Here is a 26,431-nt window from a genome sequence, read left to right as displayed (position 1 = left end):
TTAATAGGTATATGGAAAATAATAAATGAGTATATTCTCTAAAACCACATACAAAAATTATATTGAAAATTGATTAAAGGTTTACATGTAAGACAAGATACTATAATTCTTCTAGAGGAAAACATAGCTGGAACACTCTCTGACATAAATTGCATCAATATATTTTGATCCATTTCCTACAGTAATGGAAATAAAACAAAATTATACAAATGAGACCAAATTAAACTAAAGCTTTTGTACAGAATAGGAAACCATATACAAAATGAAAAGACTACTTACTGAATGGGAGAAGATATTTGAAAATGATATGACTGATGTGGGATTAATTTCTAACATATACAAGCAGCTCACGAAGCTCAGTATCAAATAAAACAAACCCAATCAAAACATGGACTGAAGACCTAAATAGATATTTCTCCAATGAAGAGCTATAGATGCCCAACAGGCACATGAAAAGATGTTCAACTTCATCAATTATTAGAGAAATACAAATAAAACCTGCAGTGAGGTATCACCTCACACCGACCAGAATGGTCATGATCAAAAAGTATAAATAATAAATGCTGGAGAGTGGGTGGAGAAAAAGAAACCCTCTTACACTGTTAGTAGGAATGCAAAATAATGAATCCACTATGGAAGACAGTATGCAGGTTTTGTACAAATCTAAAAATAGAGTTACTTTATGAGCCAGCAATCTTACTCCTGGGTACATATATCTGGAGAAAACTGTTATCCAAAAAAACAGATAAATATACCCCAATTTTCATGCCAGTTCTTTTCACAATATCCAAGACATGGAAGCAATCTAAATATTCATTGACAGATTAATAGAAAAAGAAAATGTGGCATATATATATGTATATATATATATATACACAATGGAATATAAATCAGCCATGAGATGGAATGAAATGTCATTTCCACAACATGGATGGACCTAAAGATAATTATACTAAGTGAAGTAAGTCAGTTGAAGGAAAATACACATCATATAATATCACTTATATGTGAAATCTAGAAAATTGACACAAACATATTAATTTATAAAACAGAAAGAGACACACAGACATAAAAAAAGAGAATGACAGTTGCTGGGGGAGCAGATAAATTATGAGTTTGGGATTGGTAGATACAACCTACTATGTACAAGATAGATAAGTAATAAAGTCCTTCTGTTTCCCTGTATAGCACAGGGAAACATATTAAATATCTTGTGATAACCTGTAATGAAAAATAAGTCTAAAAAGTGAATCTTGTACACCAGAAATTAATACAACATTGTAAATCAACCATATTTTAATAAAAAAGAACAGGGAAAAAAGCATATAAAATTTAAGGTCTCCTGGAAAAGGTAAATATATAGACAAATACTCAATAACAATACAATGATGGTGCAAAAATCACTTTTAATTCAAATATAGAAAATAAAAGACAAAACTATAGGGGGAAGGTCCAAGATGGCAGAGTAGAAGGAGGTTCATAGCTCACTCTCTCCCATGAATACATGAAGACTGAATCCACAGATCCACCCATCCAATCAGAACACATGCTGAACTTTGACAGAACATCACCTTCTTCAAAAAACAAAATACTCCACCAATCTGGTAGGAGAAAAGGGGAAAAAAAGTGAAGAAAAAGGAAAATAATGCAGGATTGTCCTGCAGAGAAGGAGCAGCAAAGGAAGAATAGTGCTCTTATGGTGGGTCTCCCCCTCTCCAACAGAGAGTTCAGCAACATGGAGGGGGATCCTCAAACTTGGGTCTGTGTGGAATACCCCTTGACTGATAGAACTAAGTTAAACAGGTGCAAAGGGTCCCCACAACCCCCAGCCCTAGATGTGAACCAGCACATGTGGGATGGGACAGGCTGTCAGAGCTGGGCTGAGGACTCAGGTCAACTCTGTGGAGGCAATATTGGGGGACTGCAGTGTACGTGTGCTGTTGCTGAGAAGGTATACAGATCAGAACAGCCTGGGTCCCCCATAAAATATGAAAAAATAATGTAAAGCAACACTGCTAGTGAGCCCTGGAGGGGGGAGGCACTGTAGCTTTTGACTCCGCAGACCCTCAACACTATTACTGTTGATTTTGCAGGAGAAGGGAGGCAGAGCTCAGCCACAGTCACCATATTCTCAGGTGTAAGGATCTCAGGTGGAGGCAGGGTTGAAACCTGAATCCATATCTAAGGGCTCCATAACCTAATAGGCTGGACTGAGATTTGTTACAGACCCAAGCAGTTAGGAACATTCTGCCCCAGTGCCTCTGTGAACTCAAGCTTCTAAGACAAATGAACAAGAAGCAGAGTTCTGGCACAGAACAGGGGCAAGTGCTGGTATGGCTGCTATCTCCAAGCCCACCCAAGGAGCTCTAACCCAATGCAGCATGGGGTGCAACAGTGAACAAGGGAGTAATCCCTCAATCTACTTGCACAAGCATGGTATAGGACCACAGCATTGAGACGGGGCATCATGACCCACCCGCTTACCTTGCAGAGAGCAGTGACACATGAAAGCTTCCAGATGGAGCACAACCCACCCACATACCAGCACTAGGGGCAGCAAAGATGAGGGAACAACCAGAGGGCTCTGGGGCTTGATCTAGACTGAAACAAGCAGCCCATTGTCAACATGCACACAGGCAAGGGTGGGCCCAGTTATGGTGAATGCTGTCTGCCTGTGAATAAAGTGGTGTAACATGAACACAGATCTTGGGTGGAAAGCCCGTGGGAAGGAGTCTGCAGTGGTTCTTTTCCCAGGAGGTGGGCTCCAGCTCCACCCACCTCACACCTCAGCTTGGAGCAAAATCTGAGGCAGACAGGTTCTGAGAGAGGTCTGTCACAGAGATAGCCCAGGTCCCAGATGGTAGCACAACCACATCGGTTCCTGCAACCACAATGTTCTGGTCCTCATTCCAAGCCTACTCCACACCACAGACGATCACTAGGTCTGGGACAAATACAATGGATAAAGGAACACAACCCTGGGCTGCTTCAGGGAGGAACTGCATACACATGCACAAGCAGTACATACACCTGTCCACACCTACTTTAGTGTCCCCTTATATGTGGCAGGGAAAGTACTCAAGGCAACAGAGACTGATTGATCCTGACCATTGGGGCTTCTATTCCAAAAATAGGGGAGCAAACTCCACCTTCAACAGGGCTGTGACAGCCACAGAACAAATAGGAGGCCCCACACAACATCCAGGCAGGCTCTGGATACCACAAATATAATCATACCCCCTATCAAGAGGATAATGGCCAGCACATTCTGAGGAAAGTTGTGACTAATATCCATACCAAAACTATCTCTCCTATAAAAAATATTGGGTTCAAACAATTTATACAGGGACACTTTCACATAAAAACACAAATTCAAGGCCACAGGAGACAACTGATTCTCCTAAATTCATAGAGACAAAGATAGTTGAGTAAAAAGAAAAAGAAGAGGAATTAAATTAACAGAACAAAAGAAATTTCCTGAAAGAACAAATAATTAAACAGATCTCACCCTTCAAGACCCTGAGTTCAAAAAGAATATAAAATATATTGCCTTGAGACAATAGGAAAGATGGTAGAGCAGAAAGACCCTGAGCAAGCCTGCTCTAATGAGCACACCAAAATCACAACTATACTCAGAACAACTATTGATGAAAAACACTAGAACCTACCAGAAAAGATTTTCTAAAACTAGAGACATAAAGAAGGAATCACAATGAGATAGAAGTATGTAACAGGGGTAAACCCATGATATAATCAAATTCTATTGCCTCCCCAGGTAGGTAACACATAAACTGGAAAAAATTATATTGCATAAGCTCTACTACAAGAGAGAGAGTTCTGAGACCAATGTCAGTCTCCCCAGCCCAAGGACCTGGCACTGGGAGAAGGAAACCCCAGAATATTTGGCTTTGATGGCCAGTGGGACTTAATTACAGGACTGGGGGAAATAGGGACTTCATTCTTAAAGGGCACATAAAAAATCTTATGCAGGTTATAACCCAAGGCAAAATCTGTAATTTGATAGAAGCCTCAGCCAGACCTATCTGCTGGTCTTGGAGAGTCTCTGGGAGAGGTGAGGAGAGGCTATGGCTCACCCTGGGGACATAGATACTGTCAGCAGACATATTTGGGAATATTCAACCCCATTAAAACTTCTGGTAGCTGCCATATTGGCTAATTAGTCCCATAAACTTCCCCATCCAACAGTTGTAGGTGTCAATACTGGAAAGCCTCAGGTCAAAGAGCATCACCCATCATCAAACAGGCTGCCTAAAGACTTAGTGAGATCACAGCTGCCTCAAGACACACCATGGACTTGGCTCTGCCTACCAGAGAGGCAAGACCCAGTTCCACACACCAGTGGGCAGGCACTAGCCCTTGCCACAAGGAAGCCTGCACAATCTGGCAAGACTAGCCTCATCCACCAGACAGCAAACAACAGAAGAAAGAAAACTACAGTCTTGCAACCTGCTGAACCAGTTAACAAAGAGCAGGCCATAACTTACCCTGCAACAAGCTGGCCTATAGCCCTTCCCACTAGTAAACCAATGAAATTTTTCAAGATGTTATGAAACCCATACCCAACTGTAGCAGGAAGCACCCCATTACTCAAAGATCTGAAACAAACTCTGGGTGTCCTAGGACCTGCAGGTAGACTACAGTAACACACTGACTGCTAGTACTCTGACACTAAATTCCAGAATATGACTTTACCTTCCAGTGGACAGGAAATAGACCCAGAATCTTTGGTATCCTGACTCTGTACACAAGTGAGGCAGCATTAGCCCTCAGGAGCCCTATGGTTTTGTAATCAGTCACCTCATGATCAGACCCCATTAAACAGCAGCCAGAAGCATCAGTACAAGGCAGAGCCTGGCAACCACACAGACTAGAGGCTAAAAATGTGTACCATACTGCCCACATAATCATCTTGCCAAAACAGAAGGACCCCTACAGCCATGTTAGGTGGAACAAGTAGAGCATATAGCCTGGATGACAAGTGGACTGCACTGCAGGGAAACTTAGAATGTCTCCTAGAGGGGGCCACTTCTCCAAGGTCAAGAAATGTAACTAACCTACCACATACAAAAAAATGCAGATAGCAACTTAGACAAAGTGAGACAGCAGAGGAATACGTTCCATAAGAAGGAACAAGATAAAACCCCAGAAGAACTAACTGAAGTGGAGATATGCGATCTACCTAAGAAAGGGTTCAGAGTAATAATCATAAAGATGATCAAAGAACTCAAGAGAAGAATAAAGCAAAGAGCAAGAAATTAGAATTTTAACAGAGTTACAAAATATAAAAAAACAAGCAATCACAGATGAAAAATACAGTAACTGAAATGAAAAATACATTAGAAGGAATCAATAGTAGACTGAATGAGGCAGAAGAATGGATCAGTGAGATAGAAGACAAAGTATTGAAAATCACTGATGCTAAAAAGAGAAAAAGAAAAAAGAATGAAAAGGCATGAGGACAGTTTAAGAGACCTCTGGGACAACATCTAGGACAAGAATACTTGCATTATAGAGGTCCCAGAAGGAAAAGAGAGAGAAAGGGCCTGAGAAAATACTTGAGGAGATAATAGTTGAAAACCTCCCTAACCTAGAAAAGGAAACAGCCACCGAAGTCCAGGAAATGTAGAGAGTGCGAAAGTGTAGGATTCCCACAAAGTGTAAAGACTGCCAAGTGTAGGAAGTGTAGGATTAACACAAAGGGGAACACACAAAGACACATTGTAATCAAAATGACAACAATAAACTTAAAGAGAGAATAATAAAAGCAGCAAGGGAAGAGAAATAAATAAAATATAATGGAATTCCCATAAGGCTATCAGATGATTTTTTTTATCAGAAACTATGCAAGGCAGAAGGGAGTGGAGCAATATTATATCTTTATATATGGAATATAAAAAAGAGAAAGAAAATGAACTTAGAAAATAGAAAAAGACTCACAGACATAGAAAAAAACTTATGGTTACAAGAGGTAGAAGGGATAAATTGAGACTTCAAGATTTGCAGATGTTAACCACTATGTATAAAATATATAAACAACAAGTTTATACTGTATAGCTTAGGGAACTATATTCAATATCATATAGTAACCTGTAATGAAAAAGAATATGAAAATGAATATGTATGCATATACATGAATGACATATTATGGTGTACACCAGAAATTGACAAAGCATTGTAAACTGACTATACTTCCATTAAAATAATTTAAGTAAAGAAAGGGAAAAACCTACAACCAAGAATACTCTACCCAGGAAAGCTTTCCTTCAGGTTGGATGGAGAAATCAAAAGCTTTACAGAAAGGCAAAGCTGAAAAAATTCAGCAGCATCAATCCAGGTTTACAAAAAATGCTAAAGAAAATTCCCTAAGTGGGAAAGAAAAATCCACATCTATAAATAAGAAGATTATAAAATGGAAAAGGTCACCTGTAAAGGCAAAAATAAAGTGAGGAAATCATCCACACACAAACTAATTGGGAAATTAAAAGACAAAAGTACTAAAATCACACATACACAAAATAAGAATTTAGGGATACACAAAATAATTATATATAAAAGTATAATAGCACAAACACTTATCATGAGGGGAGGAGAAAACAAATGCAGGGTTTTTTAAATGTATATGAAAATAAGAGGTCAGCAACTTAAAAGAATTTTGTATGTATACAGACTGCTATAAAAAAAACTCATGGTAACCACAAACAAAAAAACTTTATGACATATACACACAAAATAGAAAAATGAATCTAAACATAACACTAAAAATAGTCATCAAATTACAAAATAAGAGAAGAAAAAAAGGAAAGGAAAAAATATCTACAAAAAACCCCAAAACTATTAACAAAATAGCAATAAATATACACATCAATAATTACCTTAAATGCAAAAGGACTAAAAGCTCCAGCCAAAAGACATAGAGTGGCTGAATGGGTACCAAAGAAAACTCATATACATACACCCTACAAGAGACTCACTTCAGATCTAGAGACACATAGAGAATCACAGTGAGGGAATGGATAAAAGTTTTCCATTCAAGGGGAAACCAAAAGAATGCTGGAGTAGCAATACTTATACAAGACAGAATAGACTTTAAAATAAAGACTGTTTCAAGAGAAGGAGATATATGCTACCTAATAAACAAAAGATCAAGCTAGAAGAAAATATAAAAATCATAAATATATATGCACTTAAAATAGAAACACCATGTAAGACATACATTAACAGAAATAAAAACAGAAATCAATCAAGAAAAATCTGACCACATGAACAAACTGGTCACTAGAAAAGTAACCGAATTAGCAATACGAAAGTCCCAACAAATAAAAGTCCAGGAATGGATGGCTTCACCAGGACATTCTACCAAACATACAAAGAAGAACTCAAACCACTCCTTCTCCAACTCCTCCAGAAGGTTGAAAAGGAGGGAATACTCCCAAACCCATTCTATGAAGTCATCATCATCCTGATACCAAAACCAGGCAAAGACACTACAAAAAAAAAAGAGAATTATAGGCCAATATCACTGGTGAACATAGATGTAAAAATCCTTACAAAAATATTAGCAAATACAATCCAACAGCAAATAAAAAAGATTATACTTCATGATCAAGTTGGCTTCACCCCAGGGATACAAGGGTGGTACAACATGTGCAAATAAAGCAATGTAATATAACATATGAACACGAGGATGGAAACCACATGATCATCTCAATCAACACAGAAAAAGGATTTGATAAAATTCAACACCCATTTATGATAAAACCTCTCACCAAAGCGGGTATAGAGGGAATGTATCTGAACATAATAAAACCTATAAATGACAAAACTACAGCCAGCATAGTACTCAATGGCGAAAAACTCAAAAGCTTCCCACAAAAATCTGAGACAAGACAAGGATCCCCACTATCAATACTACTATTGAACATAGTCTTGGAAGTCCTGCCACAGAAATCACGGAAGAGAGAGAAACAAGTGGGGTCCATTTTGGAAAAGAAAAGGTAAAACTGTGACTAGATGCAGACGACATACTATATATAGAAAACCCTAAAAGGTCTACACAAAAACTACTAGAGCTGATCGAAGAATTCAACAAGGTTACAAGATTAACGTTCCAAAATCAGTTGCATTTCTTTAGACTAATGATGAATCAACAGAAAAGAAAGTAAAGAAACAATCTTCTTTAAAATAGAACTCAAAGTAATAAAATACCTAGGAAAACACCTAACCAAAGAGGTGGAAGACTTATACATGGAAAACTATAAAACACTTAATAAGGAAATTAAAGAAGACATTAAAAAGTGGAAAGTTATCTCATGCTCTTGGACTGGAAGAATCATTATGGTTAAAATGGTCACAATGCCAGAAGCAATCTACAGAGTTAATGCAATCCCTATCAAATTACCCAAGACACATTTCACAGAACTAGAACAAATCATAATAAAATTTATACAGAACCACAAAAGATCTAGAATTGCCAAGGCCTTCCTGAAGAAAAAGAAAGAGGCTGGAGAAGTAACTCTCCCAGACTTCAGACAATTCTATAGAGGTACAGTCATCAAGACAGCATGGTATTGGTACAAAAACAGACATATAGACCCATGGAACACAATAGAGAGCCCAGAAATGAACCTACAAACATTGGGTCAACTAATCTTTGATGAAGGAGACACAAATATACAATGGAATAAAGAGTCTCTTCAGCAAATGGTGTTGGGAAAACTGCACAGTAGCATGTAAAGCAATGAAGCTAGAACACTCCCTTACACCATACACAAAAATAAACTCAAAAGAGATGAAAGATTTAAACATAAGACAAGATACAATAAACCTCCTAGAAGAAAATATAGGCAAAACATTATCTGACATACATCTCAAAAATGTTATCCTAGTGCAGTATACTCAAGCAATACAAATAAAAGCAAGAATAAACAAATGGGACCTAATGAAACTTACAAGCTTCTGCACAGCAAAGGAAACCATAAGTAAAACAAAAAGACAACCTACGGAATGGGAGAAAATTTTTGCAAATGAAACCGACAAAGGATTGACCTCCAGAATATATAAGCAGTTCATACAACGTGATAAGAAAAAACCAAACAACCCAATCCAAACATGGGCAAAAGACTTAAACAAGCAATTCTCCAAGGAAGAAATACAAATGATCAAAAGACACATGAAAAAATGCTCAATATCACTAATTATCAGAGAAATGCAAATCAACATTACATTGAGGTATCACCTCACACCAGTCAGAATGGCCATCATTCAAAAATCCACAAATGACAAATGCTGGAGAGGCTGTGGAGAAAGGGGAACCCTCCTACACTGCTGGTGGGAATGCAGTTTGGTGCAACCACTTTGCAAAACAGTATGGACATTCCTCAAAAGACTAAGAATAGACTTACTGTATGACCCAGTAATCTCTCTCCTGGGCATATATCCAGAAGGAACTCTACTTCCGGATGACATCTGCATCCTAATGTTCATAGCAGCACTATTTACAATAGCCAAGACATGAAGATAACCTAAATGTCCATCAATGAATGACTAGATAAAGAAGTGGTATATTTATACAATGGAATACTACTCAGCCATAAAAACCGACAACATAACACCATTTGCAGCAACATGGATGCTCCTGGATAATGTCATTCTAAGCAAAGTAAGCCAGAAAGAGAAAGAAAAATACCATATGAGATTGCTCATATGTCGACTCTAAAAAAAAAAAAACCAACAAACAAAGCATAAATACAAAACAGAAATAGCCTCATAGACATAGAATACAAACTTGTGGTTGCCAAGGGGCCAAGGGGGCAGAGGGTAGGAAGGGATAGATGGGATTTCAAAATTGTAGAATAGATAAACAAGATTATACTGTATAGCACAGGGAAATATACACAAGATCTTATGGTAGCTCATAGAGAAAAAAATCTGACAATGAATATATATATGTTCATGTATAATTGAAACATTGTGCTCTATGCTGGAATTTGACATAATATTGTAAAATGATTATAAATCAACAAAAAAGGTTAAAAATATTTTAAAAAAGTAAAAAGGAAGCAGGATGCTACAGAAATGAGAAAATCGTAAGTTTAAAGGTGAAAACTACCATGAATAAAAAATAGAATAAAGATGAAATTGTAAAAGAAGACATCTAAATCATAAAGAGTGGGATAGGGAAGCAAGAAAATATAGAGTATTTTTTTTAATTCTTTGTTCTTAGTAGGATGAGTTAGAGCTTATATTACTATCTGCTTAATGCAAATAATTACAGTAATGGGTTAATAGACTTACAAAAAGGAAAACCAGAAGCCAAAAACTTACAAGTGAGTCATAAAAACTAAATAAAATCCATGGTAATACAAAAGAAAATTACTAAACCCTAAAAGGAATAAGACAGGAACAAAGAGGAAATACCAAATCAACTGGAAAAAATAAGTTCAAAATGGCAATAAACACAAAAATATCATTAATTACTGTAAATGTTAATGGACATAATGCTCCAATGAAAAGACATAGAGTGGCAGATGGAAAATAAAGCAAGAACCTTCAATATGCTGCATACAAGACACCCATTTAGGGAGAAGAACACACATAGACTGAGAGTGAGAGGATGGAAAAGGATATTCCATGCAAATGGAAAAGCCGAAAAAAAGCATTAGTAGCAAAACTGATTTCAGACAAAACAGACTTTAAAACAAAAGCCATAAAGAAAGATAAAGAAGGATATTATAATGAGTAATGGAGGAATACAAGATGAGTCTATCACACCTGTTAATATATAAGCACCCAAGATAGAGGCACGCAAGTACATAAATCAGTAAGTAACAGAGATAAAAGGGGAATTTGATGGGAAAACAATAATTGTTGGAAATTTTAACACCACAATAACATCACTGGAAAGATCTTTGGACAGAAAATAAATAAGGCAACAGAGAAATTAAATAATACAATAGAAAAATTAGACTTGGTGAAAATTTCATAATATTACACACCCCAAAAATAGAATGTACATTATTTCCAAGTGCACATGGAACATTTTGTAGAATTGATCATGTACTTGGGCACAAAGGAAGCCTCAACAATATTAAGAAGATAGAAATTATCTCAAGCATCCATACTGACCACAATGACATGAAACAAAATATCAACTCAGAGAAACAAAGGAGAAAAAAACGAAGCATGGAGATTAAAAAACGTGTTTTTAAAAAATCAATGGGTCGATGATGAAATCAAATTTGAAAATAAAAAATATCTTCAGACAAATTAAAATGAAAACACAAAACCACAAAACTTATAGGATGCAGTAAAGGCAGTGCTACGACCATTCTTTATAGAGATACAGGGCTTACTCATAAAAAAATCTCAAATAAACAATCTAACCCAGCAGCAAAAAGAATTAGAAAAAGAAGAGCAAAAACCCCCAAAGGTCAGCAGAACAAAGAAAATAATAAAGATCAGGGAGGAAATAAATAAAACAGAGATTCAAAAAATAGAAAATTCAATCAAAGAGGTGATCATTGAAAGAATAAATAAAATTGACAAACTTCCTGCCAAGCTCAGAAGGAAGAGAAAAGACAGAGCACATATAGGTAAAATAAGAAAGGAAAATGGAGAAATTACAACAAATATCTCTGAACTACAGAATATCATATGAGAATATTATGAAAAATTATATGGAAACAAACTGGATAACCTAGAGGAGATGGACAAGTTTCTGGAAACATACAGTCCACCAAGACTGAATCAAGAAGAAAGTGACCACTTGAACACACTTACCAATAAAAATGAAATCAAATTAGCAATAAAAAACTTCCATACAAATAAAAGTCAATGACTGGACGGCTTCACTGGGGAATTCTAACAAACTACAAAGAAAAACTCATACAAGTATTTCTCAAACTCTTCCAGAAGATTGAATACGAGGGAATACTCCCAAATTCATTCTATGAAGCCACCATCATCCGGATATCAAAACCAGGCAAAGACACCACCGAAAAAGAGAATTACAGACCAATATCACTGATGAAAATACATGCAAAAAACCTCACCAAAATATTAGGAAATGGAATCCAACAACACATAAAAAAGATTATACATCATGATCAAGTGGGGTTCATCCTAGGGACACAAGGGTGGTTCAACACACACAAACCAATCAATGTAGCACATCACATCAACAAGAGAAGACAAAAACCACATGATCGTCTCAATAGATGCAGGAAAAGCATTTGATAAAATTCAACACCCATTTATGATAAAAGCTCTCACCAAAGTGGGTATAGAGGGAACATATCTCAACATAATAAAAGCTATATATGACAAACCTACAGCCAGCATAGTACTCAACAGTGAAAAACTCAAAATCTTCCACAAAAATCTGAGACAAGACAAGGATCCCCACTATCACTACTTCTATTCAACATAGTCTTGGAAGTCCTAACCACAGAAATCAGGCAAGAGAGAGAGAAAAAAAAAAGGGATCCAAATTGGAAAAGAAGAGGTAAAAACATCCCTATATTCCAATGACATGTTACTATATAAAGAAACCCCAAAAAGGTACAAACAAAAACTACTAGAGTGGATCTAAGAATTCAGCATGGTAGCAGGGTACAAGATTAACTTTCAAAAATCAATTGCATCTTTACACTAACGATGAATCAGCAGAAAATGAAAGTAAAGAAACAATCCCCTTTAAAATCGCACCCAATGTAATAAAATACCTAGGAATAAATTTAACCAAAGAGGTGAAAGAATTATACACAGAAAGCTATAAACCATTGATGAAGGAAATTAAAGAAGCTTTAAAAAATGGAAAGATATCCCATGCTCTTGGATTGGAAGAATCAATATGGTTAAAATGGTCACACTGCCGAGGTGATCTACAGATTTAATGCAATCCCTATCAAATTACTCAGGATATATTTCACAGAACTAGAACAAATCATGATAAAATTTACATGGAATCATCAAAGACATAGAATTGCCAAAGTATTGCTGAAGAGAAAGAAAGAGGCTGGAGAAATAACTCTCCCAGACTTCAGGCAATACTATAGAGCTACAGTCATCAAGACAGCATGGTATTGGTACAAAAACAGACATATAGACCAATGGAACAGAATAGAGAGCCCGGAAATGAACCCACAAACTTTTGGTCAACTAATCTTCAACAAAGGAGGAAGAATATACAATGGAATAAAGACAGTCTCTTCAGCAAATTGTGCTGGGAAAACTGGACAGCAGCATTTAAAACAATGAAGCTAGAACACTCCCTTACAACATACACAAAAATAAACTCAAAAGGGATGAAAGACTTAAACATAAGACAAGATACAATAAACCTCCTAGAAGAAAATATAGGCAAAACATTATCTGACATACATCTCAAAAATGTTATCCTAGTGCAGTATACTCAAGCAATACAAATAAAAGCAAGAATAAACAAATGGGACCTAATGAAACTTACAAGCTTCTGCACAGCAACGGAAACCATAAGTAAAAGAAAAACACAACCTACGGAATGGGAGAAAATTCTTGCAAACGATGATACCGACAAAGGCTTGATCTCCAGAATATATAAGCAGTTCATGTGACATAATAAGAAAAAAACAAACAACCCAACCCTAAACAAACAATTCTCCAAGGACGAAATACAAATGATCAATAGACACATGAAAAAATGCTCAATGTCACTAATCATCAGAGAAATGCAAGTCAAAACTACAATGAGGTATCACCTCACACCAGTCAGAATGGCCATCATTCAAAAATCCACAGATGACAAATGCTGAAGAGGCTATGGAGAAAAGGGAATGCTCCTACACTGCTGGTGGGAATGCAATTGGTGCAGCCACTGTGGAAAACACTATGGAGATTCCTCAAAAGGCTAGGAATAGACTTACCTTATGACCCAGGAATCCCACTCCTGGCATATATCTGGAAGGAACCCTACTTCAAAATGACACCTGCACTCCAATGTTCATAGCAGCATTATTTACAATAGCCAAAACGTGGAGGCAGCCTAAATGTCCAACAACAGATGACTGGATAAAGAAGATGTGGTATATTTATACAATGGAATACTACTCAGCCATGAAAACCGACAACATAACGCCATTTGCAGCAACATGGATGCTCCTGGAGAATGTCATTCTAGGTGAAGTTAGCCAGAAAGAGAAAGGAAAATACCGTATGATATCTCTCATATGCGAAGTTAAAAAAATAAATAAATACAAATCAGAAACAGACTCCTAGACATAGAATACAAACTTGTGGTTGCCAAGGGGGCAGGGGGTGAGAAGGGACAGATTTGGATTTCAAAATGTAGAATAGATAAACAAGATTATACTGTATAGCAGAGGGAAATATATACAAGATCTTATGGTAGCTCACTGAGATAAGAATGTGACAATGAATATATATATGTTCATGTATAACTGAAAAAATGTGCTCTACACTGGAATTTGAGACAACATTGTAAAATGTCTATATACTTAATTTTAAAAGTTTAAAAAAAAAGATAAATCAAGTTAAAACAATAGCAGTATAGTCTTTTTACCAGGCAATATAACAGTATAAAAACAATTAAATTTAAATTTTAAAAAATGACAACATAATGCCATTTGCAGCAACATGGATGCTCCTGGAGAATGTCATTCTAAGTGACGCAAGCCAGCAAGAGAAAGAAAAATACCATATGAGATCTTTCATATGTGAATTCAAAAAGAAAAAGTAACATAAATACAAAACAGAAACACACTCATGACTCATAGTCATAGAATACAAACTTGTGGTTGCCAAGGTGGCATGGGGTGGGAAGGGACAGACTGGACGTTCCAAATTTGTAGATACTGACAGGCATATGTAGAATAGATGAACTATATTTTATTGTATAGAACAGGGAAATAGATACAACATCTTGTGGCTGCTCACAGCAAAATAAAATGTGACAATGAATATATGTTTGCTCATGTATAACTAAAAAATTGTGCTCTACACTGAAATTTGACACAACATTGTAAAATGACTACAACTCAATTTAAAAATGCTAAAACAAATTTTAGAAAACCCTCAGAGACAAGCATAAACTAAAAGAATTTAGCAACACTATACCTATGTTAAAAGATATATTGAAAGATCTACTCTAAATAAAAACAAAAAGCAGGATACTACAGAAAGTGGAAAACCATAATTGGAAAGGCAATAACTACAATGAATTACAGCAGAATAAATATGAAATTATAAAAGAGGACATCTTAAGCTTCAATCGTGGGAGAGGGGTGCAAGAAATTGTAGATGTTTTTCTTTTTTTCTTTTTTCATTTGTTCTCAGTAGGATGGGTTTTAGCTTCTATTACTATTTGTTTAAAGTAAACAGATATAGTAATGGGTTAATATATGTACAAAACGGGGTAACCACAAGCCAAAAACTTACAACGGAATCACAAAAACTAAAAAGAAAACATGATAATACAAAAGAAAATTATCAAACCACAAAAAGGAAAAAAAAAGGGAATACCAAATAATCTGCAAAATGAAGTTCAGAATGGCAATAAACACACATCTATTAATAATTACTTTAAATGCCAATGGATAAAATGCTCCAATCAAAAAACATAGACTGTCAGAATGGATAATAAAAGAAGAACCGCTATGTGCTGCATACAAGAGACCCACTTTAGGAAGAAAGACACACATAGGTAGAGAGTGAGAGGATGGAAAAATATATTCCACATAAATGGAAATGACAAGAAAGCTGGAGTGGGCAATACTGATTTCATACAAAATAGACTTTAAAACAAAGGCCATAAAGAAAGATAAAGAAGGGCATTGTATGATTAAGGGAACAATACAAAATGAGGATGTTATACTCATTAACATATACACCCAAATACAGGAACACCTAAATACATAATGCAAATACTAACAGATATAAAGGGAGAAATTAATAGGAATACAATCATTGTAGGAGACTTTAACACCTGATTAACATCACTGGACAGATCTTTCAGACAGAAAATAAATAAGGCAACAGAGAAATTAAACAGTACAATACAACAATTAGACTTGGTTTATATTTTAAGAACATTACATCCTCCCAAAATAGAGAATATATTCTTTTCAAGTGCATGTGGAATATTTTCTAAGACAGATCATGTACTTTGCAATAAAAGAAGCTTCAACAAATTTAAGAAGACAGAAATTATTTCACACATCTTTTCTGAATACAATGCCATGAACCTAGAAATCAACTACAGAAAAACAAAACAGAAAAAAATGACAGCATGAATATTAAACAACATGCTACTAAAAAAACAATGGGTCAATGATGAAATTAAAGAAGAAATTAAAAAATGCTTTGAGACATTAAAAATGAAAACACAACACAGTATCTCTGGGATGCAGCAAAAAGAATCATAAGAGGGAAGTTCATAGTGATACAGGCCTTCCTCCAAAAAGAACAATTTCAAATAAACAATCTAACCTACCAGCTAAAAGAATCAGAAAAAGAAGAGAAATGAAACTAATAGTCAGCATAAGGAAAGAAATAATAATGATCAGGGAGGAAATAAATAAGAGATTAAAAAAATAGAAAAACTCAATCAAACCAAGAGTGGGTTTTTTGAAAGATTAATCAAAACTGACAAACCTCTGGCCAAGCTCACAAAGAAAAGAAAAGAGAATGCACAAAGAAACAAAATAAAAAAGGAAAACGGAGAAATTACAACCAATACCACAGAAATACAAAATATCATATGAGAATACTATGAATATCTCTATAGAAACAAAATGGATAACCTAGAAGAAATGGACAAGTTTCTGGAAACATACAGTCCACCAAGATTGAATCAAAAAAGTAATTGACTCTAATGAGTGGGTAACAAATACTTTCGCAAGTCAGGTGGTTTACAATTAACTGGCTCTCACCCAACACCTGGAAGCCCTTAAATTGTCCCACTGATATATTATTTAAAAAGTAATTTTTATGAATGATTACTAAGGGTTTTTTGTCATGTAGCTTAGAATTTAGAGAATTGAGTAGTATTTTTATATCAAAATTCCTTTCAGTCCCATCTGCTTATTTATGTGAATAAGTATTCTCTCCATTTACATTTTTACAGATGATAAATAGAGCTGATATTGGTTCTGAATTTTGTCTCATTCTAGCAATAAATAATTGAACATATGAACGAATCATGTGGGGGAAAAAGAAGCACAGACTGCATTGATAAGAATTTCCACTAAATTTTTACCTTCTGTTTAATGATATATATTTATAATACATTTATACCATTGTATGCATTTGTATACTAATAATAATTTTAATAATTCAATCTAGAAGAAAATAATTAATGCTGTATGGTCACTAGAGCAATTTTTAAATTTTTAATTTCAATATGCATGTTTCTGCAGCAAAGCAATGTGAGAGTGAAAAGAGTTTATGTATAAAAATAATCTACATTAGGATAAAATTTTGTGATGAATGTAGGATAGAAATTCAACTTCAAAAAGAAATAATTTATTTTAAATTTCTGATAGTTAAAGAAAACTGTGTGCATTAATTTTTTAATGGATAATGGTAGATATCAAATACGTATGATACTTTTATTTAATTGGCTCCATTTAAGTGTAATGTAACCATCTCATTTAAAAATTTCAGTATTGACAATACAAAGGATGTTATCTTCTTTGTAAATACATACACTTTTAATGAAATCATTTTGATATCACCCTTAAAAGTGTGAATGGGTACATTGGTATTTCAGAATACTCCTAGTGGGTATGTGAGTCAAAATGTTTGACGCCTACTGTTTTAAGATGTTGATTTACAAAAGACCAATATATTCAAGCTTAATGAATTTCATTTGTAGATATCCACCATATCTACATCTCACGTTGTCAAAGAATATGTGGAGGTTTATGAAATAAAACATATCACAAAATAACATCCTAGATATTGGAGCAATAGGTAGAGAAATACAGGTAATAAACTCTTGTAGCCTTTTATAGTTCTCATAACTAAGTCTTCTTTTCATATTGAGAAAACAAAAGCCTCATTAACTGAGGCTCCTTAGGAGACATTCTATCCTAGTTTGGCCAAGAAGTTATTTAATGGAAACTCTACCCCTTCTTCCTCAATGTGTAGTCAATATACCAGAAGAATGGGCATCACCTGGGAGCTTGTTAGAAATGCATAATCTCAGGCCCTACTACAGACCTACTTAATCAAAACCAGCATTTTATAATACCCCCAGCTGATTCTTAGGCACATTAAAGTTTGAGTTCTAGGAGAGCTTAGGCTATATCATCTAGAGTCTAGGACAAAGGCATTAATTATCATCATTTAGAAAAAGAGACTGTAGCTCCAAGGGAAGTTAATCTCTTATAAATATTTTCAATGTACTTCAATAAGAAATTTAAACTACTTTAAGTAGTTAATTCTTATTTTATGATTATTTTACAGTTATTTCAACCAGGATCCCAATGTAGGCAATATTGTATATATACAATATAGGCAATATTATATATCTAATTGTGTAAGAATATATTTTAATCAGAAATCCCAATACAAGCAGTTATTATCACATCAGCTCAGTGAAATATTTTCTAATTACATCTAAACTCATTACCCTTGCATAACTGTCAATTCACAAATTTAACTTATCATTTTAAACAATTTGCTTTACAATTAACAGGCCAACAGAGATGATCTCTTAGAATGTAATCATGTAGGGGAAAAGTAACCCTTAAAAGGATTTTCCAATGGCTTCAGAACACCAAGGAAGAATAAGAAACCATTCTAGTTGTTTGAAATTTGATTTGTATAAACCTGAATTTATTTCACCCACTTGCTGCTAACTAACAATACTTGTAGGAAGATTAGAGTCAGTTGCACCCCTAACAGTTGATTGGATATGCTACCATCATTTTCCCATAGATTCTCTGAGATCACAGCCAAAATCTGTTGAAATGGATCCATGGGTCCAAGGCCTGTGGGGATCCTCCTTTGGCTGAGACTGTGATGCTCTCTATTGATCTTAAACATCCTCAGGAACTCTTTCAGATGTAATGGATATAAATACAGGAGGCCCACTCTGGCCTGTTGCCAAATACTTCTGAGTTTGTTTCTCTGAGAAATTGGTTTCACTGGGCCAAAGTTTGTCTCCCAGTGTAGGTGAATGCTCTTATCTCTTTACAATGCCCTGTAGAAATGTTTTTCATGTTCTACTGTAGAATCCTAAAGCCTTGAAGCAGAGTTCAACTCTAAAGTGTCCCAAGAATTGCAGCATGGTTGCCCAAAGCTGATCATCCCAAACTCTTATGCACGGTAGACTGGATATATTGTAATGCTTAGATTCTTTTTGTGCTAAAGCCCTTGTCTGTTGGGAAGACAGAAATCAAAGACAACTGGTTGTCTCCATAGAAATCAAGGGATAGCCTACAATTGAGGGGGGGAAAGGTTTTAACATACTGAGACTTCCACATCCAGTACTTCCAACAGTAAGGAGTAAGGTACAATTGTGAGTTTGGCAAGGACTTATAACAGTTAGGCAGGATATAAATAAACTAGTTGTTTTTAAGGACATCAAGACCCAGGGCAGACATATGTCTAGGAAAGGGGTAGAAGGGAGAATTGTTAAAGGCTTATTGCCAATGTCACAACCTGTATTAGTCTGCTTAGGCTGCCATAACAAAATACCATAGACTGGGTGGCTTAAACAAGAGAAATTTATTTCTCACAATTTTAGAGGCTGAAAGTCCAAGATCAAAGTGTGAGCAATTCGATTCCTGGTGAAAGCTCTCTTTCTGGCTTACAGATGGCCAACTTTTTGCTGTATCCTTACATGGTAGAGACAGGACTGATGCCTTTCCTCTTCTTATAAGGGTACTAATCCTATCATGAGGGCCCCACCCACATGACAGCATCTAACCCATATTATCTCCTAGAAGCCCCATTTCCAAATATCATAACATCAGGAGTTGGAGTCTCATTATATAAAATTTGGAGAAGGACACACTTCTGTCCATAGCACAACCCATTTCCCAAGCCACACTAGAATGGTTCAATGTGAGTTAGGGTAGGTGAAGTGGTAATATATACAGATAGAGTAGTGAGGTCAATCAGCCCTGTTTCTTTTCATGCATTACAATTAAATAAATATTATCAGAAACACCCAACCTTTTCTTCACAGCTTAAAACTCCAGATATATGTAAAGCACAGCTCTAGAATGTCTTCCTCTTCATGACTCTGTGAATTTTAGCCATCAAGTCATCTACCCCAACAAAAACCTGAGATATTAAAAGTCTGTATAGTGTCTGCCACGTGCATAAATAAAAAGAATATTGTTGCTTTCTTGGACAGTACTTTCCTGCCATAGCATCATGGTGAGATGTAGTTTTACAAGAAACTGAACATGTGATGAGAAAGTCCAGAAACACACATAAATTGGTTACATGTACTTTCAATGAGACTTCTTAATAGGCTACACAATTATCACATCCAGGCCAGTAATCCCAGCTCCAGTCAGTCTTTAGATGGACAACTCTACCAAATGTCATTCATGGTGAGAAGTTGCCCTTATTCTCTAGTACAGCAAACCAAAGACAGTGAAGAACTCAATATGGTATGACAAAGCAATGAAAGATGTAGTTGTGGGCATCAACAAATTTCCCCCTTTCGTAAAGATCATTTCAACTGTGTCCCCTAAAAACTTGTGTTTTAAAAAGTAAGGTACTAGTCCAGTGACCAAAAACCATAGATGTGAAATGGTTTTTGCTTTCTTCCAGACTGAGTTTGTACCACAGCTCTATGTAATGCCATACATGTTCAGCTTGAGGAACTTAACTGGAATTTCCTAATATATATATGGTCAAACTGACACAGGGAAAATGAAGAAAGTGCAGTGGAATTCTGAGATTTTCAGGGTGAATCTGAGGTGTAGTAACTGTTTTAAAGGAGGACAAGAAAACTGAAATTTGTGGGCAATGTGATCTCAAAGGCAAATGGCAAGATGTGGGTGTCACTTTGAGAAAGAAATAAATAAGGCCAAGACAAAATAAATATAGCATATAAGAAATATAACTGGCCTTAAAACCTTTGTGGTTTGGAGAAAGAACAAGGTGGTGTAAATGAAAACAGTTTGGAAAGGTAGTTTCTCATTGGTCAGTATTTAAGGGACCATTCCTACACATTGCATAGTTTCTAGCTATATTGGCTCTGGGAGAAATACTTTCTAAGACAACATTAAAGTTCTTCCTGTAGATACCCAATGGACCTATTATCAAATTATTCCTGCATCAACCTTAATTCCCAACAAGGTACATAGCTGAGGACTCACTAATTATTCCAGATTCCCTTGAAAACATTGACCTGCAACAAAAGGTCAGAAAGCTGTATTTTAGGAGTGGATATTTGTCTTGGTTTATAAATACAGTGTAAGCTTTGATGATCTGAAACATTTAACATACTAATCTAACCCTATTGGTTATACTTATTGGGTTAGAAACCTCCTACACAGTTGGTGAGAATGTAAACAGGTGCAGCCATTATGGAAAACAGTATGGAAATTCCTTGAAAAAACTGAAAATAGATTTACCCTATGATCCAGCAATTCCACTCCTGGACATATATCTGGAGGAATGTTTATAGCAACACTGTCTAAAAGAGCCAAGACATGGAAGCAAACTAAAGGTCCATTGCCAAATGATTAGATAAAGAAGATATGATATAACACACACACACACACACACACACACACACACACACACACACACACACACACACAATGGAATACTACTCAGCCATAAAAAAGAATAAACTAATGCCATTTGCAACAACTTGGATGGAGCTGGAAATTGTCATCCTAAGTGAAGTAAGTCAGAAAGAGAAAGAAAAATACCATATGATATCATTTATATGTGAAATGAAAAAAAAAGACACAAATGAACTTATTTATAAAACAGTAACATACTCATAGACATAGAAAACAAAATTATGGTATGGAAAAGGGGGTAGGGAGGGATAAATTGGGAATTCAGGATTTGCAGATACTAACTACTACATATAAAATAGATAAACAAGTATAAACTTGGGAACCAGATTCAATATCTTGTAATAGCCTATAACGGAAAAGAATATGATAAGAGATATATATATATATATATATATATATATATATATATATATATATATATATATATTTATATTTATAACTGAATCACTACACAGTACACTAGAAATCAACACAACATTGTCAATCGACTATATTTCAATTAAAAAAATCATGACTATGAAAGAATGACTAAAAGAGACTGGTCTAATTCTCTGTGGAAGATTTCCATAAATGAAACTTAAGGACAGGAGATGTCACAGAGAATAATGTAAGTATACCAACAAGCTGAAAGAGTTTAGAAATAAAAATTTTGAAAGGGGGTAAATTGTTACTACCTAATCAAAGAACTGGGAACAAATCTGCAATTAATTGGCACTCACATATCTAAGAATAGTATCAGAGAAATACCAAATTTTAGAAGAATAAAAACTTTCAGGTTGCTTTCCAAAATAATAACCTGGAATTGTTGCAGACATTATTGATTGTCCCACAAGTATCCATTTCAATCCTCCTTGATTGTGTAGGAATTTTGGTTGGATTGACCCCCAACTCCAAATTCAAGAGTGGCACTTGATTAGCATAAGCCAATTATTCAAAAATATCTACTTTGTTAATATGATTGTTTCTTAAAAAAAGCACACACAATGAACCTAAAATAAGTAAGCATAATCTTGTCTTTGGCCATAGTACAACAGCAGGCAAATGACCTATGAAGGTCCCAATAAAAGTAAAACAAAATTTTGATCAAAAGTTGCTGTAAAGAGATTCTCTCTGTCACTGCATATGAATAGGGAACATATAAATCCCAAAGTTGCTAATAGCCATATTGAAACATAAGCTTCAGAATGAAACTGACATCAGAGAGAAAATAGAAAAAAGAACAAAATTAGGTTTTGGTAACAGCACTTCTTATATTCATTTATAAGGGCTGTCATTTAAAATAGGTATCACAAATTCAGTGGCTGAAACAACACAAATTTATTTTCTCACAGTTCTGGAGACAACGAGTCCAAGATCAAGGTGTCAGCAAGTTTGATTTCTTCTGAGGCCTCTCTTCTTGGCTTGAAGATAACCATATTCTCTCTCTGTCTTCACATGGTCTTTCTTCTACGTGAGTCTGTGTTCTAATCTCCTCTTCTTATAAAGACACAAGTTATATTGTATTAAAGCTTTCCCATGCAACCCCAGTTCACTATAAATACCACTTTAAAGACCCTACTTCCAAATACATTCACATTCTAAGGTACTAGGGGCTTAGGACTTCAACATATTAATTTGGAAGGGAAATAATTCAGCCAGTAACACTGAGCATTTAGATTAAGCCTAATCTGACATCTTCTCAATTATTCAAATTCCCAATAAGTTTATTTAATTTAAATCAGTTTGAAATGCTTTCCAATTGCATGTAACTGATAACATGTTACAAATATACCATAATCTTCATATTGTAAAGAATTATGGGATATCGTGGGAAAAACTATACATAACAAAAAGTATACAAACCAGATTCAAAATGGATTCTACTTTATGCAAAACTAGAGAAGGTTTGTTACAAATTTCAATCATATTCAACAATAACTCTCTAAACTTAAAATAAGCTACTCTTTCTCCATACTAGATCTCCAAAACTAAAAGATGCTTACACCTGCTTTGAAGAAATTCTTATTCTATGTATTTCTGCATAGGTGTATACAAAAAAAAGAAAACAACTCTATGTGATGTGATTGGGTAAAGGTGTGTTTTTAATGATTATGTACCTCTGAATATGAATATTTGTAAATATATATACAAAAATATGCATATACATATATTTGTGTATGAATATAAAGGATTTCTGTTTCCAGATAGGCTTCCTGTGAATTTGTATGAGAAAAATGTGAATAATGTGTGAAAAATGAAGAGGCACTCTAGCAGAGGAGCCTAGGGGTGGAGTTAGACAGCCTGAGAGGTTGGAGGTGGGAAAGACCTGAAGGAGAAAGGACAACTTACAGGTTCCAGAGATTAGAATTTTGGAAAGTGGAGGAGCAGCCAACCAGTGCCTGCAGGGCAAAGGAGGATGGCAAAACACTGTTCTCAGGAAGGGGAAGCCTCTTCACTGACAGAAAAGTAAGAGCCTAGTACTATGCTGAAAGAGGGAGGAGACTGCTAAACCAGTAGCAGCTGGTGGGAGCCCCATGTGGCAGACAGTCCAACGCCACTAACTAGAAGGCAGAGGGCCTGCCAGCCCAGCAATAAGGACACCACCGCCATCCTCTTTGCTTACCCCGCCCCCCTACAAAACGCGCTCTTCGCCTTGAAATCCTCCCCGCCCAGCTCCCGCAAGCACCCTGCTCACCGCCTGCCAATCCTCCTTGGACACAGGCTCACCGCCAAGGAAGCAGCTAGGCGTCCGATTTGGGCACGTGAGGCCCGGGATCCGGGGCGGTGGACGCCAGGCAAGGCAAGGCCATTGGTGGGCGCCAGGATAGAGAAGGGGGATGGGACGAACAACTGCAGGAGATAAGAGGGGAGGCAGGAGCCCGGTGAGGCTGGGGTGGGGGAAATGCAATGGGTAATAGGAAAAGGGGATGGCGTTAGGAGCCAGGCAAGACATTGAAGGTGAGCACCGTGCTGCGAGGGGGCTGGGGGCAAAGGGCCAAGAAAGCGATTAAGGGATAGACAGGGGGAGTGTGGGTAGCAGACTGGGGTGTTGAGAGAAGCAGGACAGTGAGTGCATGCAAGTCAAGGTAGTGGAGGGATAGGCGCTTTGCAGGGGACTGAGAGTGGGCGCCAGCAGCGGGTGGTGGAGGCTGAGGTCTCTGAACAAGGAGGTAACCCGCCCCCTCCTCCTGCAGCGTTCCTAACCCCAGCCAGCACCGCTGCCTCTGTCTCCCTTCCCCGCAGCCTAAAGGAATCTAGGAGGGAGAGCACTTTCAGGCACACAGCTAGGATTTCCAGCATTGCTGCCAGGCTCATGGGGAAAATTTAGGCGCCAGCGCAGGGTACCTGGAGACATCGCTGTCGGGAGAACTTCACATTATGGCATATCGAATGTTCCTCTCTTATCTTCACTCCTCTCCCTGCAGACATGAAGACCCCCAACGCACAGGAGGCTGAAGGGCAGCAAACCAGGGCAGTTGCAGGACGGGCCGCTGGGTCTGCAAACATGACAAAGAAAAAAGCCTCCCAGAAGAAGCAGAGAGGCAGACCTTCGTCCCAGCCCCGCAGGAACATCGTGGGCTGCAGAATTTCACACGGATGGAAGGAAGGCGATGAGCCCATCACCCAGTGGAAAGGAACCGTTTTGGATCAGGTGCCTATAAATCCTTCTCTTTATCTGGTGAAATATGATGGAATTGACTGTGTCTATGGACTGGAACTTCACAGAGATGAAAGAGTTTTGTCTCTTAAAATTCTTTCCGACAGGGTGGCATCATCTCAAGTCAGTGATGCAAACCTTGCAAATACCATAATTGGTAAAGCTGTGGAACATATGTTTGAGGATGAGCATGGTTCTAAGGATGAATGGAGAGGAATGGTCTTAGCCCAAGCACCTATTATGAAAGCCTGGTTTTATATTACCTATGAGAAAGATCCTGTCTTGTACATGTACCAGCTCCTAGATGACTATAAAGAAGGAGACCTCCGTATCATGCCAGAGTCCAATGAGTCTCCTCCAGCGGAGAGGGAGCCTGGAGGAGTTGTAGATGGCCTGATAGGTAAACATGTGGAATATACCAAAGAAGATGGCTCCAAACGGATCGGCATGGTCATTCACCAAGTGGAAGCCAAACCCTCTGTGTATTTCATCAAGTTTGATGATGATTTCCATATCTATGTCTATGATTTAGTGAAAAAGTCCTAATTGTTAGGGTAAACTTTGCCACATTTGTGAAAACGAATGTGTACTCTGTAGACATGCAAAATAATGTGACTTTTCAGTGTATTGAAAGCTTAAGGGTCCCTGTTAATCCAAGATCTTTGCCAGCATAACTGTTGTTTTGTTCTGAAAAATACAAATGTATGTGGACATGACATGCTGTGTGTAAGGAATTTGTCATGTTGAAAAGATTGGGTGTGTTTGGTGAATGGGGCATGAAAGGAACAGCTGTAAATTTAGGCTGTGAATAAAGTTCAGCTAGAGTCCTAATCAGTCATCTAAAAATGGAATAGGACTTAGCTGGTCAGGCCTAGGGAGGAGGGGAGGAGAAGGAACTAGAGATGGGCTGTGGGGGAAGGGGAGAACAGGAGGTGAGTGCTTAGAAGGAGGTGGGGAGGGGCCAGAAATGGAGAGGCTCCCTAGGGAGTGGGATGACCTA

The 26,431-nt window shown here is 36.7% G+C and overlaps 2 protein-coding genes across 3 annotated transcripts in view; one reads left to right on the top strand and one right to left on the bottom strand.

Annotated features, from left to right (window-relative positions):
* The window catches only part of FAAH2 (fatty acid amide hydrolase 2), a 259,715-nt gene extending 236,477 nt beyond the window's left edge, over positions 1-23,238 (bottom strand). The window contains exon 1 of the mRNA XM_072956516.1: positions 23,124-23,238. The gene's annotated coding sequence lies outside the window, so the exon portion shown is untranslated. The remainder of the gene's footprint in view (positions 1-23,123) is intronic.
* Positions 23,239-24,545: 1,307 nt separating this feature from the next.
* Positions 24,546-26,147, top strand: LOC140685460 (spindlin-2). Of its 2 annotated transcripts, none has more exons than XM_072956559.1 (2): positions 24,546-24,573; positions 25,199-26,147. In XM_072956559.1, the coding sequence occupies exon 2, from the start codon at positions 25,201-25,203 to the stop codon at positions 25,975-25,977; it is 777 nt and encodes a 258-aa protein (XP_072812660.1). In that variant the 5' UTR covers positions 24,546-24,573; positions 25,199-25,200; the 3' UTR covers positions 25,978-26,147. The 2 variants fall into 2 exon arrangements, with proteins under 2 accessions (XP_072812660.1, XP_072812661.1); XM_072956560.1 differs by lacking the exon at positions 24,546-24,573 and adding an exon at positions 24,614-24,655.
* The last annotated feature ends 284 nt before the right edge of the window (positions 26,148-26,431 follow it).

The sequence above is a fragment of the Vicugna pacos genome, chromosome X (genome assembly GCF_048564905.1).
Source record: "Vicugna pacos chromosome X, VicPac4, whole genome shotgun sequence".
Lineage (NCBI taxonomy): Eukaryota > Metazoa > Chordata > Mammalia > Artiodactyla > Camelidae > Vicugna > Vicugna pacos.
Note: the sequence above shows the minus strand (reverse complement) of the source record. Positions and strands in the feature narration are given on the sequence as shown.